The sequence below is a fragment of the Pyrus communis genome, chromosome 16 (assembly GCF_963583255.1).
Source record: "Pyrus communis chromosome 16, drPyrComm1.1, whole genome shotgun sequence".
Taxonomy (NCBI): domain Eukaryota; kingdom Viridiplantae; phylum Streptophyta; class Magnoliopsida; order Rosales; family Rosaceae; genus Pyrus; species Pyrus communis.
Window position 1 is genome coordinate 12,668,604 of NC_084818.1, and position 20,165 is coordinate 12,688,768.

The window sequence follows — 20,165 nt, forward strand, 5'->3', positions numbered from 1 at the left end:
CGACACATAACTTCTAACTTATATACATGTATAGCACGTGTCATTTATTTTGTATTTTTAAGAAATAAAAGAGGATAGAAACAAACAAAGGAAAATTAATGAAAAAATTATGAAAATTTTGAGTTTTAACGATAAGAACAATATAAAAAGTAAAATGAATAATACCAAGTTTGATCATTTAGTATAAAAATATAGTTTTTCTTTAAAATCAATAGTACCGCGGGTCTAGAAACAAACAAAAACAAGCAATTTACCTGGAATTCATTTCAAAAAAAATTAAACAATCGATGGAGACTCTGAGACTCTGATGTAATATAAGAAAACCGTGGGGACAATTCAGCAAATAGAAACATATATGACGCCCTAGACCTTTTCCCAAAAAGCAGTTCGTCATCCCTCTCTCTCTCTCTCTCTCTCTCTCTCTCTCTCTCTCTCTCTCGCTCCATTGGAGTTTTCACAAGTCTTCCATGGATTCCCAATCCAACAATTAACTCTAATTTCTCTCAATTTCTCTGGAGATAAGCAAACGAACCCTTCAAATTTTCACTCAGAGGCACTCATTTCGCTCAAGATCCGTACAGAAACGCCCCCGATTTTCTCACAATTTACCAAAACCTTACCTTTGATTTCATTCATTCTCTTCGTTTTGTAGCAATTTTCCCCCCAATTTCGTTATCAAGCGGAGAAAACCTTTTAAATTCGCGCTTGGTTTCGCCGATTTGCGGTTACGATCTATCGACCCAGAGAAACCCTAGTCCCGTTCCTTTCATTTTTTTTTTTTAGATTTTCAGAAATTTTTAGGGTTCTAGGGTTTGAATCGTTGTGATGAACAGTAATAGAGGGAGGTACCCGCCGGGGATCGGAGCTGGGAGGGGCGGCGGCATGAATGCGAACCCTCCATTCCAGTCCCGTCCGCCGCATCAGCAGCAGTATGTACAGAGGAACCCTTTGCCGAACCATCATCACCAGCAGCAGTACTTTCAGCAGCAGCAGCAACACCAACAGCATCAACAGCAGCAACACCAACAGCAGCAGCTACAACAGCAACAGCAGTGGCTCAGGAGAGGCCAGTTGGGTGGGAGTACGAGTGCTGATTCGGCCGTTGATGAGGTGGAAAAGACCGTGCAGTCGGAAGCTGTCGACCCGAGGTGTGTTCTTTCTTTCGTATAATGCATGTTTCCTATTATGGTTGGCTTTTATTTGTGGTTAGGAAAAATGGGTTCGTTAGGAATCTAAAGTTGTGTTATTGCGCCATTTGGTGAAATGGGTTTTGTTATGGATTTGGATTGGAATCGCAATGTAGAGGAATATGGTTATTCTGCAGAAGATTGTTAATTTAGAAGTTCTGTGTTGAATAAGGTCTTTAGCAGTTTGATATGCTACTTGTGTATCATAAGACGTTGAAGAAAATGCAAAAAATTATCTGATTTTGGAATATAGGTAAGTTGCTTTCTCATCTGGTGTTAATGGAGTGTCTTTAATTCATAAGCTTTTGACCTCTCATGGATGTACGACCCGTGGAGTAACTTATCTAATTCCTCTTCGGGTTCCATTTGGGTATCAGATATTTCTCGTGCTCGAGTTTCCAATTTCAAAAAAATTCCTTGAAAGAAAATCTGTTTCGTGCTTGTCTTTGGGTGTCTAAATTGTAGAAAGGTCAGAATATTTTTTCAGTGTGCCTTCAATTGATGAGGGCCACAAATCTCCCTCGGGTTAGTCCTAAGATAAGCGCCTCGGAAAGTATCGGTCACTTGTTCAACTGTACACGGATGTGTCTTCTCCTATGGGGCCACCTATCATTGCTTTTCTGGATTTTTCTGGTTGGTGTTGACACGTGCGCTTGGGGATTAGTTTCCAAAATCTGCTGGGGTCAGTCCAATTGTAGGATGGGCAGAGATAAGAGCCTCATGAAACATTTGCCGCATGTTCAATTCTCCATGGATTTGTACAGTCCTGTAGGGCCACCTTCCATTGTTTGTCCTTGCTGGGGTTTGGAGCGTCTACACATGCCCATGGGGATTAATCGGATTGAAGACCCATATACTTCTGAGTTAACAGAAAAAGAAATTAGCAAGGGCCACAGGCACTGGTCTAGTTCTTTTCTGGATCCATCCATTAAAATGGATCGATAAAAAATGTGATTATACTAATTAGTATTAAATATTAAACTATCTATTGGTTGCTGGTGTTCTATATAGGCTAAAGATGGAAAAATATGATTAGGGTACGGGGGAATTTCTTATTGGGTTAAAACCGCTAAAATTAGTACATCTCAGTAATTTCTTTTGAAAATTTAGCTCTTCAGACCTGTTACAAAGATTCTTGATGATTCTTTAGTCAATCTGGTTGATAGTGCAGTTTAAAGTTTCTGTATCTACGGGTTGGTTATTCAGTATAAGTTAAGACTCAAGTCATATTCTTAGGAATTCTTGACATTGGAGTTGCTTCCATGTACCACCTGAGTTCATAAATCATAATGCCAGTTTTAAATATCAACTTAGAATGTTTGGTTGTTGGTTTATAACTTTATAATTTTATATTTTACCTATTGGAAAAGCTTTCTTGTAACATATTTTGTCAACACTTATATGTTAATATTTTATCTGTTTATTGTTTTTCCTTATCGTGCAACATATAATCGTTATAAATCATACTCTACATGGTATCTAATATATTTTATCTGTTTATTGTTTTTCCTTATCATGCAATGTATAATCGTTATAAATCATACTCTACATGGTATCTTATTTTGGTTTTCTCTTTGACTTACCCTCTTTAGTTCGCAAGATTGGAAGGCGAGGTTAAAGATTCCACCAGCTGATACACGTTTCAGAACAGAGGTTAGTTATATATCATTTGGTATGCATTTCTTGATTATGTGTACTGTATTATTAATATGATGCTTCTCTCTAGATTTGAAGAGCGCACCATTCAATTCAAGAGTGAAATATCAAGTTGTTTAAGTTCACATCTATAAAATCAAGTTATTTAAAATAATAGTTTGTGATTTCTTAATCTAGTTGCTAATGATTTGCTCCAGGATGTAACGGCAACTAAAGGAAATGAGTTTGAGGATTATTTTCTGAAACGTGAGCTGCTGATGGGAATATATGAGAAGGGATTTGAAAGACCATCTCCTATTCAGGAAGAAAGTATTCCAATTGCTTTAACTGGTAGTGATATTCTTGCTAGGGCTAAAAATGGGACGGGAAAGACAGCTGCATTTTGCATCCCTGCATTGGAAAAAATTGATCAAGATAACAATGTGATACAAGGTTTGTTCTTTACCATCTAATTTCATCTTCCTGCACATCATTTATTTCATTAGGCTCAATCAAAAGATACACTTTTGTTTTAAATGCTGCTTGATAGACTGTAGAATTTTTTTTGCTAATTAATTGTTTAACAGAGTTCTGGTATAAAAATGCTACCAATCTGCTAGGCAGCGGGATTATGATTTTGTTATAGAAACTGCTTGTATGACAACCCATATATTGAAAGCCTTTTTGTGTTGATACTTGTTTTATTCTTCTGCAGTTGTTATTCTTGTTCCAACTCGTGAGTTGGCTCTTCAAACATCACAAGTCTGTAAGGAGCTAGGGAAGCATTTGCAAATTCAAGTTATGGTTACAACTGGAGGCACCAGCTTAAAGGATGATATCATGCGTTTATATCAACCAGTTCACTTGCTTGTTGGAACTCCTGGAAGAATTTTAGATCTTGCAAAGAAAGGTGTTTGCATCTTGAAAGATTGTTCTATGCTTGTTATGGATGAGGTAAATACTTATCCAGCTCTCCACTAATTTTACATAATGAAGTTGTTGGTTACATTTTATCATCCTTGTTCTCTTTTGGGTGTTATTAGTTTTGGGCTTCCCCTTTTAAGAACTTTTGTATAGTAGATACTCTATTTGGTAAAATTGAATGTTGAACTATTAGTCATCTCATGATCTGTCTTAGGAGTGTGTTAAGTTTTTAGGTTAAGCTTGTATCTTTAAGCTCGTGACATTATTTGTTTTAACTAATCTGTGATTTGACTTATTAGGAGTGTCTTTTAAGTGTAGAGGGATACCAAGATCAGATTCCCCCTTCAGTGGAAAGGGTGAAAATTGTTGGTTGGTTTTAGCATCATGTACTGAAACAATCTGATGATGTATATGTCAATGTCTGACAGGCTGATAAACTTATGTCCCCGGAATTTCAACCTTCAGTAGAGCAGTTGATCCGCTTCTTACCTTCACATCGACAGATTTTGATGTTTTCAGCTACATTTCCTGTTACTGTCAAGGACTTTAAGGATAGATATCTGAAAAAACCGTATGTTATCAATCTTATGGATGAGCTTACTCTAAAGGGTATTACACAATTTTACGCCTTTGTCGAGGAGAGACAGAAAGTCCACTGCCTAAACACCCTTTTCTCTAAGGTTTGATATGAACTGTTATGATTTATTTATTTGTTGTCATGTACTTTAACTTCACTTCACACGGATGGATGCGATGATGGATCTGTTTTTTCAGCTTCAAATAAACCAGTCAATCATATTCTGTAACTCTGTGAATCGGGTCGAATTGTTGGCCAAGAAAATTACAGAACTTGGCTATTCTTGTTTCTATATTCATGCAAAGATGCTGCAAGACCATCGTAACAGAGTATTTCATGACTTCCGTAATGGTGCATGCAGAAATCTTGTTTGTACCGGTATGTCTTTTTTATCGTGCTCTCTCTCTCTCTCAGCACCACCCCTCTACATGTCGTATTTTCAAGCTTTTTATTTTTACTTTTGAAATAAATATATACTTGCACAAGAAAGATCCGTTTAGAAATTTAGGTGGCCTTGCAAAAAATATGTATTTATTAGCATGTGGCTGGTCTTTGTTTGGTTGCATGTGGAAAAGTACAAATTTTTCTTTTTCCAAGTTTGGTGAGAATACTTTTTCTAGACCATGAAGTTCTGATTTTTTTTAAGTTTTAGCACTTCTGATGGTATCAAAGAAATAGTGCATGTGATGAACTGTTTTATCACTCATTATATGTGGTTGGCTTGATCTTTCTATATCATGCTTTGTTCTTCTGTGTTTCTGAGTTATTCATTTTGTTTTAAGTTGCATTTCATATGGTTGAAATTTTGACGTTTGTAATGAAAGCTATAGATGCTTGTGATTTGGTCTAATCTTTTTCCTTCCCCCACCCCTCCCCCCCCCTCTCCCTCTCTCTCTCTCTCTGGGGTCATAATTGCAGATCTCTTTACAAGAGGAATAGATATTCAAGCAGTTAATGTTGTCATTAACTTTGATTTTCCGAAGAACTCAGAGACATATCTTCACAGGGTGCGTAAGAAACAGTGTTTGCAGATCTGATGCAGTATTTACATGATGTATTTCTTACTGTCTTTGTTTGGTATGGTGTATGCACGGATCTCACATGCAGGTTGGTCGCTCTGGAAGGTTTGGACACCTTGGTTTAGCTGTGAATTTGATCACCTATGAGGACCGTTTCAACTTGTATGTATTTTTCTATTCCAAATTTGCTGCAATATAATGGGTTTTGATATTGTGATGACTTAATTCTTTCTTTCATGCAGGTATAGAATTGAGCAAGAACTTGGCACTGAGATAAAGCAAATTCCTCCCCATATCGATCAGGCAATTTATTGCCGGTGATTGGTGGTGGAGAACCTTGATGTGACAGCAATGATGGTAACATCTGGGTCCTTGATGCTTAAGAGCTAGATTACTAACATTGAGTTTAAGCTTGCCTGTCTTGTTCTATCTCTAATTCTGTTATCATCATGTTTACATTTTTAAATTTTCCTGTGGTGTATGCAATATATTGTTGTATGTTGTGTAATAAATAAGAGTGGGTGTGATGGGCAGTGGTGGATTGGAACTAGTTTATGTTGATAATCTTGTGTATTAACTTTACAAAACAGCGTGTTGTCCTTAAGTTTACTCTTTTGGGGTTTCATTCTCCCCCATCAAATTATTATCCACACCCGGGCTTAAAGAAAATTTTAATGGTCTTTCTATCCCCGTGTAAAATGACTTATTTAGGAAAAAAAAAAAAAAAAAAAAAACTTGCCCCAAGTTCTTTCCATGATGTTCTGGGAATATGGTGGGATGTATCATGTTATTTTGAGTATCGGTGTGTAGAATAATTTATGAATGAGTAGACCGTCAAACTTTTTCCATTTTCAGACTATATGCGGTCCGCCCTTAGAATCACTGGCAGGGAAGGTTGGACTTTGTCATTTTCCGTTGGGTTAATACTTTCCACCAGAATGCATTTCTGACTAAACATATTAATTAGCCCACCAGTCAAAGTGTGGTATCAACTGTGTGCTGCTGTTTATGATTATTTTTCGTATTCTTGAATTTGAACAATGCAGTAGGGAAACCTACCTGGAACTTGATCATTTCATGCTCTACCAAATCTGCCATATGTACTTGTGTAAAGTTCAAAGATATGATATATGAATTTGTAGAGATCTTAGATGCTAAAGCAATTTGCCATTGACTGCCAAAAGTTTTGTTGGCTTTTAATGGTTTGGATAGATTATTTTATGCAATCAATAATGTGTTTTTCTCTGTCGTCGTAGGGATGATGGGAAGCTTTCCATTCAAGAAGCTATAGCTGTGGTGGGAGGAATACTTTGTGATGCATTGTCCCTTGAAATGCTTTTGTGTTCGTAGACCTGAAACTTTAATTGGACCTCGAGAGTTATTAGGATTGGCCTATAGGTGCCAGATAGATACTGGGTAAAGCTCAGAACTACCTTTGTTTTTATTAAGAGACTGGTTTGTAATACTTGCCGTGGTTCGGGTTTGGCCACCGTTGAACTTCCTAAGGATAGCTTATGCAAGCAGGGGAAATAAAATCTCTGCTTCCTTTGTGTTATTTTCTTTTTGCTAGTTTCCTGTTTACCTTGACCAGCATGTTCCATGCTTTGAAATAGTTAATGTATCTGACTTTGTTAAATTTCTAGCCCCCACTGTTTGTTTTCTCTGTCCTGATTGTTAACTTCTTGAATGTCCCAAATTTCGGTTTGGAGTTGTTATTGTTTTGTCAGCCAGCTGGTGGTTGTCTGACGAGGTAGGCAACTGGTGTTTATGCGACAAGGTCAAGGTCTTGTTTCCGAGTCACTAGACTGCGTGCCTAGAACCGGAACTGATCATGATTTGGTTGAGGTATTTTTGCCCACTGTTTGAAGTGGTGGTAATGCACACCAACTTATTGATTGCCGTTAAAAGTTTAAATTTTGAGATTTGTGCAATAGATGGATCACATCATATTCATTTAACGGTAGTTAATAGGGTGGTGTGCGAAAATGCACTATGATTTGGTGGTTTTTAGAGCATTGACGAAGGCTAGTGTTGTGAATATTTAGGGTTAGTTGACATTTGAGAACATCATGAATTTATTAGTTTCGATTGTCTTCTTACGTTACTTGGACATCTCGCACATTTTTCTTTGACTCTGTCTTCTCTCATCTGTCCTCTTTATTTCCTCTCTGTCACTGACTAAAGTGACAACCAAAAATTGGAAAATAAATGGTTATCGAACGGCCTTTTTAAGTCCTTGAAGTTGGTTTAAGTGGTGGGACCGGACCAATAAATGGATTAGGATTAAGGGATTGTTTAGAGGGCAGTTCCTTTTCATTGTAATGAAAATAAAAATAGGGACATTTTAATTGAAGATGGAGTTCGAAGGAATCTCAACATTTTGTAATTAAAGCGACGACATGAGTAGCGACATTAATAATCAACGAGGAGTTATTTGCTGCAGACCAAACAAAATTAAGATTTCTTTGCAATGAAAGTGTTGATGTAAAACCCAAAGTCAAAATAGAAAACGAAAGTCAGCGGACTTTCAACCCACTATTCAACCGTCCAAAACTTCTGTTACTTTCCCGCCAAGAAACTCTCTCTCCCTCTCTCTCTGTTCACCATGTTTGGGCTCAGCCTAGATCCAGGCGCTGTTCTTCTCAAGGACGCTGTGGGAACCTTCATTCTGATGGCCTGCCTCAACTCCCAACCCAAGATCTGTTATCTTAGCTCTGCGATTGCATCCTCGCATCTTCTTTGACTTTAACCGCAACCACGGCCTCTGGATTTCCCTCAACCTCCATAATCTTTTCTGCATTCTCAGTTGTGCCCCGGTGGTGATTTCCTTGGTATCTATGGCGATGGCAGCAGTAATCAGATCCCCACTGTGTTCATCTATGACAATATCTTTCTTTAATCTCTACGATTTTGATTGGTTTTAATCTCTTTTTCAAGATTTCAAGAACTGGTTTTAAGTTTTTTTTTGGTTTCGAGAGAATTGGGTTTTAATCTCTTTTTCAAGATTTCAAGAATTGATTTTGCTTGCTGAAACGTACTATTTGAAATTCAGAATTTGCCCCTATTTTGTTCTCATAATTCTCACAACTTATAATTTCAGTGCTAAACTGCGATGATGTTTTCTCGCTGAATTGCTGCTTCTATTAACTAATTGTTCATATATAACATCTCGAATATGTTACTCACTTGACTCTTCTGTGTCATTTCAGTTTATCTACGTGTAACAGATTCTCAAGTTGCGTTCATTGTAGCAAATGAGGAGGCTGTTCTCACGAAAGAGGTGTGTATGATTCCTAATATACACGTAGGAGTTTGATGCTCTGCGATATACAACTTTGCTACCAATCGATTTGCTTTACAGAATATGGTCCTTATTCTTCACATTTTTTTTGGCTAACTGATAACATGACAAGAGGCTTGGTTTCCTAATCGCATAATACATGATCAATCTTTCCTTGTTCTAACATTGTGCACCTGGACCTATGCATTATTGGGGGTGCTGTGTGCGAAAATCCAGTTTCCTTGGTGTTTGCTCTCCACTACGTTCATGCAATGCTGCATCATCAGCTCTATCAAACATGGTCTGGTTGCTCCACCAGTCCAATGGTTCAGCTGTCATGCTGAACTGCACTGTTGGTGCCCCGGTAACCTCATGTTTACGTTGGCTGAAGGTGGCAATGACGAATTAATGATGGGAATAGTCAATTCTGTTAGTGTAACTTGATTTGATGGGTTTTATCTACAGGAAACTGAACAGAAACAAAGCAAAGATGGAAGAAGCTGAAACGAACGTTTTCTTTCTTGTTCTCACTTGCAAAAGTTTTGCAGAGGAATATTTCTTCTATATTAGAAATGAGCACTAAAACCTGCTTTTACATTAACTGGTGGCCTTAGCTTTAGGACCACACAAAACACTACATTTCATCTTAGTCACTCATCTACCTAATTACATGGATCAACCAACACATGGCACTCATGGCCTTACATTTTTTTTTTTTTACTTTACACTTGGCAGATATGCTCAAGTGAATACACAAATTAAACTCATCTTATTTTCACTAATACTAATCAGCTATAGACTTATAATTCAACACTCCCCTTTAAGTCTTGAGCTGATTTTACTCCAAGCATATTCCTGAGATAGTTGAACCGATCCTTAGCCAAAGGTTTTGTGAAAATATCTGCCATCTGTTCTTCAGTGGGACAATAGATCAAATCAATGATTCCTTCTTGCAGTGCATCTTTAATGAAGTGATACCTTCTATCTATATGTTTGGTCTTTTGATGAAAGACAGAATTCTTAGTGATTGCTATTGCAGAGGTGTTATCACACTGCAATGGAGTTGCTTCAGTTTGAAGTTCCCCAAAATCTTCTAAGACAAATCTAAGCCAGATTGCTTGTGCAGTGGCATTTGATGCACTTATGTACTCTGCTTCTGCAGTGGATAATGCCACGCAACTTTACTTAACTGAAGCCCAAGAAAAAACTCCACTTCCAAAAGAAAAAGCATATCCAAATGTACTTTTGCTATCATCTGGTGATCCACCCCAGTCACTGTCGCAATAGCCAATCAACATTGCCTCCTTGCCTTTTGTATACTCCAAACCATAGTCTAGAGTCCCTTTGATGTATCTGAGCACACGTTTGGCAGTTCCAAAATGCTTGCTAGTAGGACAATGCATAAATCTGGCAAGTAAACTAGATGCATACATGATGTCCGGCCTAGTAGCTGTGAGATATAGAAGACTTCCCACAATGCTTCTGTATAGCTCTTCACTTACTGCTCCACTTCCATCATCTTTAGTTAATTTCTCAGCTGCCACAAGTGGTGTGATCACAGATTTGCATTCATTCAGACCAAACTTGCTTAGTAAAGAACTTGCATATTTCTTCTGATGAATGAAAATGCTAGAATTGGTCTGAATTATCCCCATTCCAAGAAAATGATGGAGAAGACCCAAATCTGTCATTTCATATTTTCTTTTCATGTCTTCTTTGAATTCTTCAAGCATCAGTCTATCACTACCAGTATAGACTATGTCATCCACGTAGATAGAAACAATCAGAATGTCTTGTTCCCTTGCTTTGGTGTACAGTGTTGGTTCACTCAAACTTTTCTCAAAACCACGCTGTGAGAAGTATGTATCAATTTCTCCATACCAAGCCCTTGGAGCCTGCTTTAGCCCGTACAAGGCTTTATACAGTCGATAGACTTTATCTTCCTTTCCCTTGACTACATATCCTTCGAGCTGATCTACATAAACTTCTTCTTCCAATACCCCATTCAAAAAAGCTGATTTTACATCAAGTTGATATAATTTCCAGCTCTTATGTGCTGCTAAAACTACAAGGGTCCTGATAGTATCCAATCTTGCCACCGGAGCATAAGTTTCATTGTAGTCTAGTCCTGGCTTTTGAGCATAACCCTTTGCAACTAGTCTAGCTTTGTTTTTTAAAACTGTCCCATCAAGATTCAACTTGGTTTTATAGACCCATTTAACTCCAATAACAGGCTTTTCAGTTGGTCTATCCACAAGCTTTCAGGTGCCATTCTTCTCAATCATAGCTAATTCATCTTCCATTGCCTTTAACCATGATTTATCTTGAGCTGCATCTGCATATCTTTCTGGTTCCAGAATGCATGAGTTGCATTGAGCAAGAACATCATTCAAATTCCTCCATTTTAGAGGTGAGTGATCATAAGTCTCTGAACTCTTTGCAGACTCAGGGATACAGATTTCTTATTCTTGTGCATAAGAGGGAAAACTAGAACTGAGGAAGCTTTCTTCAGTTTCGCTCAACTCATATGAATTCACACCAATTACATCTTCAGGTTGATCCTGAATGTAGGTTGCAGCAACTGAATTTTGTGAATTTTCTTTCCAATTCCAGGTCTTAGATTCATCAAAAACTACATCTCTTGACAAGGTTAGATTCTTAGTGTGTGGATCAAATATTCTGTATCCTTTCTCACATGTAGCATATCCCACAAACACACCTTTGACACTCTTAGCATCTAGCTTCTGTCTTGTCTCAGTAGGCACATGTACATAGCACAGTGAACCAAAAATCTTGAGATGTGCTATACCTGGTTTTCTACCACTATAAGCCTCAAAAGGAGTTGTATTTCCAAGTGCCTTTGTAGGACACCTATTTAGAATATATACAGCTGTGTGCACAGCTTCAGCCTAAAGAAAATATGGCATATCTCTATCATGAAGCATAGCTTTTGCCATTTCAATCACAGTTCGTTTTTTTCTTTCCACCACTCCATTCTGTTGAGGAGTATAAGCCATTGTGAGTTGTCTTTGTATGCCTTCAGTATCACATAATTTAGAGAACTCAGATGATAAGAATTCTCCACCTCTGTCACTCCTTAGACATTTAAGTTTGAAACCACTCTGCAGCTCCACCATTGACTTAAACTTTTTGAAATAATTGAATGCATCAGATTTGTATCTGAGAAAATACACCCAAATCATCCTTGTACAGTCATCGATGAATAACATGAAATATTTGTTTCCAGCCAAGGATGCATTCTGCATAGGACCACAGAGATCAACATATATAAGTTCCAGAGGACAGCTTGCTCTCCAGGCTTGATCTTTTGGAAACCAATCTCTATGCTGTTTTCCAAATTGACATCCTTGACATACATCTTTGATTGCTTCTAGGTATGGAAGACCATGCACCATATTCTTCTCACTGAGTTGCTGAAGCCCTCTGAAATTCAAGTGACCTAGTCTTCTGTGCCAACTCTGAGTAGAGTGCTCCATGCTAGCCTTCAAAACCAACTGATTATTTTTCACCAGAGAAAGAGGGTAGCATCGATTTTCCTTCTTCTTAACCTTGATGATAAGGTTTTCAAGTGAAGGTCCATCAAATATACTACACAAGCCTCCTCCAAACACTAGATAATATCCATGCTCATCCATTTGTCCAACACTCAATAAGTTCTCTTTTAACCCTAGCAGATGCATGACTTCCCTGATATACCTTTTACCTCTATTAGTGTCAATCTGCAATGAACCCATTCCAGCAACATTCACTAACACACCAGTAGGCATTTGCACTTTTCCATCAACATTTGTTTTTATGTCAACAAGGAGATCAGCATTCCCTGTCATGTGGTTACTACAACCACTGTCAACATACCAATTTCCATTGATATTTGTTTCTGAGATTGCACTATTAGCATAGAACAAATTTCCTGACACTTCTACCTGATTTGCAGAGTTTGCCTTTTGCACAATCTTCCCTACAGTGCATTCTCTAGCCCAATGACCAAACTTATCACAAGTATAGCACCCTGGCTTCCCCTTATATCGACATTCACCAAAATGATACTTAGAACACACTCTACAATGTGGTTTGATAGTCTCTTGACCCATTGACTGTGACTGATATGGATTTGGTGCAGGACTAGTGAAAGGTTTCTGTTGGAATCGAGGTTTCGAATCCCATTTCTTTCCCTTAGCGTTCCAATTCTTCTGGAATTTTGATGAACCAGATTGAATTCCACCTCTATTTTGCCCATTTGGACTTACTGAGAATGATGCAAAAACCTTCTCAGTGGTATCAACATTATGCAAGTCAAATCGTTGTTCTTGACTCTTCAAAATTGCAACAACTTCTTGCAACTCAACAGTCTCTAGACACTTTGTGTTTTCTATAACTAAACAGATGGAATCATAAGGTTTACTTAGACTAATCAGAACCTTCTGCACAAGTCTCTCATTAGAAAGGGATTCACCAAATGTTCTCATCTGATTAATTAAATCATTCAATCTTGTGAGATAACTAGATAGGGATTCATCATCTCGCATTCTAGCATACTCAAATTCTCTTATAAGATTCTGAAGTTTTACGGATCTAACCTGATCACCACCATGGTATTCTCTATACAGTAGATCCCATGCCATCTTAGCTGAGTCAGCATTGGCAATCCTAGGAAAAATCTGATCAGAAACCGCATTTTGTATAATACCTAGAGCCTTTGCATCTTGCATATATGCTGCGACCATTTTCTCATCGTCTTCTTCTTCTTCTGAGCTTCCTTCAGCCTTCTTCTTCTTTGATTCTGAGATCGTAACCCCTTTTTCAACCAATCTCCATAACCCATGAGATTTGAAGATCGTCATCATTTTAATTCTCCAGAACTCGTAGTTCTCACCGGAGAAGATCGGAGTTCTCACCTCAGAACTTCCAGATCCAGCCATCTCTTAGCTTAGGCAAGACGAACACAAATCGAAATCGGAATCTATGGAGTTTCGGCAACTTCTCTTGAACCGGAACGAGCTCAAGTGTAGCTCAGTTGTTTCACAGTTTACGCCCAGATCTCAAATGATCGAATTAGGCTCTGAGGCCATGTTAGTGTAACTTGATTTGATGGGTTTTATCTACAGGAAACTGAACAGAAACAAAGCAAAGATGGAAGAAGCTGAAACGAACGTTTTCTTTCTTGTTCTCACTTGCAAAAGTTTTGCAGAGGAATATTTCTTCTATATTAGAAATGAGCACTAAAACCTGCTTTTACATTAACTGATGGCCTTAGCTTTAGGACCACACAAAACACTACATTTCATCTTAGTCACTCATCTACCAAATTACATGGATCAACCAACACATGGCACTCATGGCCTTACATTTTTTTTTTTTTTACTTTACACTTGGCATATATGCTCAAGTGAATACACAAATTAAACTCATCTTATTTTCACTAATACTAATCAGTTATAGACTTATAATTCAACAAATTCAACCAACAGTGAGCTCTTGCTTAAATCAGATTTTAATGATTTTAATTGTATTTCTCTGTTGTCAAGATAATGCTGTTTGATGTGATTTCAACTATAAAGAATCAGCAATTGATGATGTGAGATATATTGATTGAATTATTTGTTCATGTACGATGTTCTCAATGTTACTGTATCAAATCTTGATGAATTGGCCGTCTGCTTGTTCTCTCGGTAACTTGATTAATAAGTTCTTGCAAGTTTCTCGAGGAAATTTATTGAAATGGATAAAACGATGCACATACTAATCTAAATAACGTCATTGCAAAAACTAAAAGGCCACTAAATCAACTGCAACACTTTCACTAAATCTTTAACTTCAAATTGCACTCTTCAGTCTCCTTCTCCAGCTGAAAGGGAGCATGGCTAACGAACGGTAGATGCACGAGCTAAAAAGATTCAGAAAAAGCACAACATATATTAGCAATAAATTTAAAGACAATTAGAGTGACCAAAAAGATATTGTCATTACACTACAGTTTTTTGTATAAAAATGCACTTAGCCAATCGTATTAATAGACTCAAAACTGCAATAATATTATTCGTTACGTGGAAGAGTACTTACTGTTTACCCATCAATCATTCTTCGTATTAATAAAGATGGTGCTTCATTCCAAATGCCACCTTGGATGAAAAATATATAATAAAGATGGTGTTTCATTCCAAATGCCAACAACTAATGCTTGCAATCACAATATACAATGTACTTTGCTCATTGAATTCAAGTTTTTGATGTTTCAAGTTGTTGAATTAAGTTTTCATCATTGATGATTTAATTCTCAAGGGATATTTTTGTTGATCGTCTTTAAGTAATGTTGATGCTTACCATCACCATATTTATCATTGTTACATGAGTTTAAATTTCGAGATTTATAGACACAAATTTTGAAATTTAAATTCGTCAAACGACAATAAATAAGATGCTAAACATTACCACTAGTTTATCTATCTCAAGAAATTTATAATAAACATTACCATTCTTCGTATTAATAAAGATGGTGCTTCATTCCAAATGCCACCTTGGATGAAAAATATATAATAAAGATGGTGTTTCATTCCAAATGCCAACAACTAATGCTTGCAATCACAATATACAATGTACTTTGCTCATTGAATTCAAGTTTTTGATGTTTCAAGTTGTTGAATTAAGTTTTCATCATTGATGATTTAATTCTCAAGGGATATTTTTGTTGATCGTCTTTAAGTAATGTTGATGCTTACCATCACCATATTTATCATTGTTACATGAGTTTAAATTTCGAGATTTATAGACACAAATTTTGAAATTTAAATTCGTCAAACGACAATAAATAAGATGCTAAACATTACCACTAGTTTATCTATCTCAGAAATTTATTATCCTTATGTCAAATTCATCTTAATTTAGATGTCATTACACATTATGATCAGTCATCAGTAGATACTCAATCCACATTCGTTGTTTTGACTTTTAATTTCAATCCTCAAACTTCTGTAGTACTATCCTAGCTTTGATTTCATTCCTTCTCTTCGTTTTGTAGCAATTTTCCCCCAATTTCTAGGGTTCTAGGGTTCGAAACGCGGTGATGGACAGTAATAGGGGGAGGTACCCGCCGGCGATCGGAGCTGGGAGGCGGCGGAATGATGCGAACCCTGCATTCCAGTCTCGGCAGCCGCATCAGCAGCAGTATGTACAGAGGCACCTTTTGCCCGAACCATCATCACCATCATCACCAGTAGCAGTGCCGGCCTTGGGGGGTGCAATAGGTGCCACCGCGCAGGCCCCCAAATCGGAAGGCCCCACTTTTAAATTTGCATGCATTTACGTATATATAGTAATATGTGTAGAATATTACAAACTTTACAACAGTCTAGGAAATGGGTTCAAAACTCGTCATCATTTTTTCAGTTTATTTTTATTAAATGCATAAGCTTTCACAAAATAATATAAAAATTTCACACAATAACATGAAAATTCCTGACCAGCAGCACTACCTTCAACAGCAGTGGCTCAGGAGTGGGTGGGAGTACGAGTGCTGATTCGGTGGAAAAGACCGTGCAGTCGGAAGCGGTCCACTCGAGGTGTGTGCGTCCTTTCGTATAATGCATGTTTCCTGTTATGGTTGGCTTTTATTTGTGGTTGGGAAAAATGGGTTACTTAGGAATCTAGTTGTGTTATGGACTTGGATTGTAATCGTAATGTAGGGGAGTTTGGGTATTCTGCTGAAAGAATTATGATTTTAGAAGTTCTGTGTTGAATACGGTCTTTAGCAGTTCGCTATGCTGACATGTGTAGCATAAGGACGTTGAGGAAATATTTGACATGTGTAGCGTAAGGGCATTGAGGAATATGCGAAAACATTCTGATTTTGGAAGTGTAAGTAGATTGCTTTCTCATACGGAGTCAATGAAGAGTCTTTGATTGATAAGCTTTTGACTTGTCATGGATGTTATGAGTCGTCGATGAATCTATCTGATTCCTATTTGGGTTCCATTTGTATGGGTGTCGTATGTTTCTTGTGCTTGAGTTTCCGATTTCAAGAAAAATCCTTGAAAGAAAATCTGTTTCATGCTTGTCTTTGGGCGTTTAAATTGTAGAAAGGTTAGAATACTTTTTCAGTGTGGCATCAATTGATGAGGGCAACAAATCTCCCTCGGGCACCACAGAAAGTATTGGCTTGTTCAATTGCACACGGATATGTATTCTCTTGTGCGGCCGCCTTTCATTGCTTTTCCTGATTCTTCTGATTTGTGTCGACATGTGCACTTGGGGATTAGTTTCCAAAATTTCATGGGGTTAGTCCAATTGTGGGACAGGAGGAGAAAAGAACCTCAGGAAGCATTTGCCTCGTGTTCAATTCTCTATGGATATGTACACTCTTGTGAGGCCACCTTTCATTGTGTGGCCTCGTTGTCGATTTGAGTGTCTACACGCGCCTTTGGGGATTGATCGGGTTATAGACTCAGATACCCCTGAGTTAACAGAAAAAGAATTTAGCGAGGGCTACAAGCACTGGTCTAGTTCTTTTCTGGATCCACACAAATTGTGGTTGTACTAATTAGTATTAGTTATTAAACTCTCTGTTGGCTGCAATATTTAGTATTGATTATACCAATTAGTATTACTTATTAAACTATTTATTGGTCTAGTTCTTTTCTTGGACTAGGATTTATGTTGATTCTGAAATGATTCTGGTTGATAGTGTAATTTAAAGTTTCTGTACCTAGTTTGGTAATTCAGAATAAGGAAGACTTGTTTTACATTGTATTTATTTTGGCGTACTGATAAGTCATATGCTTAGGAATTCTTGGCATTGGAATTGTTTCTATGTACCCCTTGCGTTCATAAATCATAATGACGGTTTAAATATCAAATTAGAATGTTTGGTTGTTAGTTTATAATTCTATATTCTACCTGTTGAGAAAGCTTTTTTGGTAACATAATCTGTCAACACATCTGTTAATGTTTATCTTGTTTATTGTTTTTTCTTATCATGCAACATATTATGGTTATAAATCATACTCTACATGGTATCTTATTTTGGTTCCTCTTTTAATTATCCTCTGTAGCTCGCAAGATTGGAAGGCGAGGTTAAAGATTCCACCACCTTATACACATTTCAGAACAGAGGTTCGTTGTTATCATAATATTATTTGATATGCAATTCTTTATCATGTGTACTGTATTGTTAATGTGATGCTTCTCTCTAGACTATGAAGGGTGCATCATTCAATTCATGTGTTATGTGATTTTTAAAATAAAGTGAAAAATAAAGTTGTTTAAGTTCGCATCTATAAACTGATAAACCTATTTTGGATAAATCACCAATTCAACCACAACCTTCCCGCTGCAATCTGCAACCGAAAGGATCATAACAACACAGTCCATTATCTCAACTACCTGCTGTACAACCTGGACTCAACTATCTGCTGTACAACCTGGACAACAGAAGGAATAATCCCAGCCAGACAATCACATGGTTTCTGCCACCTTTATTGTTGTTTATCTGCCACCTTTAATATTGTTTAATGCATGCGTGTATATGCAATTTGTATATAAAACCATGCTGCCATTGCAGCATTGATATATGAAAAAGATCAGTGATCAAAACAATATTCTTTATGGTATCTCAGAGCTGACAGTCTAAACGACCAAAAGCCTTATTTATTTTTTTTTCTTCCTCTCCCATGGCGTCCAGTTCAACTCCCTCCCATCCCTCTCTTCCAAATGCTTTCAACTTTCTGACTATCAAGTTGGATCGTACCAACTATCCCCTATGGCATGCCCAGATGTTGCCCTTGCTTCGCAGCAGGAATCTGGTGTCTTTTGTCGATGGAACCAACTCATGTCCTCCTGCCTTCTTAAAGGACGATGCTGGCCAACTCACTGATAAAACCAATCCTAACTTTGATGCATGGATTCAGCACGATGCTATGGTTCTCTCTTGGATCAACAGTTCGGTTCATCCCACAGTTCTTGCCTCTCTTATTGGTAAGACCAGTTCTCTTTCTGCATGGACTTGTTTACGTGACAGGTATGCTTCTCAGTCTACTGGCCGCCTCCTCCAATTGCGTAGTGAGCTTATGAATACCCATCGTGGTGATTCCTCTATTGTTGAGTTTTTTTATCGTATTAATTGTCTTGCTGACACTCTCTCCCTCTCTGGTTCTCCTGTGACTGACTCTGATCTTGTTGCCATTATTTTAAATAATGTTGGGCCTGCTTATGAGAGTACTGTTGCTTCTGCACAAGCACGGGATGAGGCCATCAATTACAGTGCCTTGGAGGCTCTTCTTCTTGGTGCAGAGAGACGTCAAAAGCTTCATACTATGTTTGAAAATGGGCCCACTGCCCTTGTTGCTGGAAGAGGTCGTTCAGGCTCTTCCCGTGGTCGCGGTGCTCCTCGCGGAGGCCGTGGTCACTTCAATGGCAGCCGTGGCCAGTTTCCTCCTCGTCCTCAAGGCCAAGACCACTATGCTACTCCACCCCGACAACCCCATGATGGCGTTCTTGGTGCTCCTCCTTCTCCAACCCAATCTGGTGGCCGTATCCAATGCCAAATATGTCGTCGTCACGGCCATTCTGCAATCGATTGTTTCAATCGCCTTAATATGGCCTATGAAGGACGTGTTCCTGCTCCACGTCTCCAAGCTTATGCTGCTGCTGCACCGTCTCCGGCATCTGCCTCTCCCTCTGGCATTCAAAACTGGCTTTTTGACTCTGGAGCCAATGCACATATCACCAATGATTTACATCAGGTTTCGAATCCTCGTCCCTACAATGGCACTGACAATGTTAATGGCGTGGTGGATGGATCAGGTTTGCACATTTCTCATGTTGGCACTTCTTTTCTTCACACACCCAATCACTCATTTACCCTTCCCAACACCCTTCACTGCCCTAATGCTTCTACTAATGTTATTTCCATCAATCAATTTACCAAAGACAACCATTGTTCACTGACCTTATATCCCAATTCCTACCGTGTTCAGGACCTTCAAACGGGGACGATGCTTTTGCAAGGCTGGAGTAAAAATGGTTTTTATCCATTTTCAAGTTCTTCTGTGGTCAACCATGGAGTCTCTGCATTTGTTGGTGTTAGAGTGTCGGATGCTATTTGGCATTCTAGGTTAGGACACCCTGCAATTTCTGTTTTACGTCGTCTAATTTCCCAAAATAAATTACCTTTAACTGGTAATGCAACCTACGACTTTTGTTCATCCTGTCCCCTTGGCAAAAGTCATAAGTTGCCATTTAATTTATCTTCTTCCCAGTCATCGTGTCCTTTGGAATTAATACATTCCGATGTATGGATTTCTCCTTCTTATTCAATTAATGGTTACAAGTATTATGTTGTTTTTGTGGATGATTTTTCTCGTTATGCATGGCTCTATACTTTAAAGTTAAAATCTGATGTTTTTCAAACCTTTGTTCATTTTAAAAAGCTTGCAGAAAATATGTTCAACACCAAAATTAAATTTTTTCAATCTGATGGTGGAGGAGAGTTTGTCAATTCCTCTTTTAAACACCTTTTCTCTCAACATGGC

At 37.9% G+C, this 20,165-nt stretch overlaps 1 protein-coding gene across 1 annotated transcript; it reads left to right on the top strand.

The window, feature by feature from the left end:
* The first annotated feature begins 395 nt into the window (after positions 1–395).
* On the top strand, positions 396–6,978 carry LOC137720148 (DEAD-box ATP-dependent RNA helicase 8-like). The gene is made up of 10 exons (XM_068459157.1): positions 396–1,148; positions 2,780–2,840; positions 3,041–3,275; positions 3,538–3,776; positions 4,175–4,426; positions 4,521–4,701; positions 5,242–5,330; positions 5,431–5,504; positions 5,585–5,699; positions 6,599–6,978. The coding sequence occupies exons 1-9, from the start codon at positions 826–828 to the stop codon at positions 5,661–5,663; spliced, it is 1,533 nt and encodes a 510-aa protein (XP_068315258.1). The 5' UTR covers positions 396–825; the 3' UTR covers positions 5,664–5,699; positions 6,599–6,978.
* Positions 6,979–20,165: the final 13,187 nt, after the last annotated feature.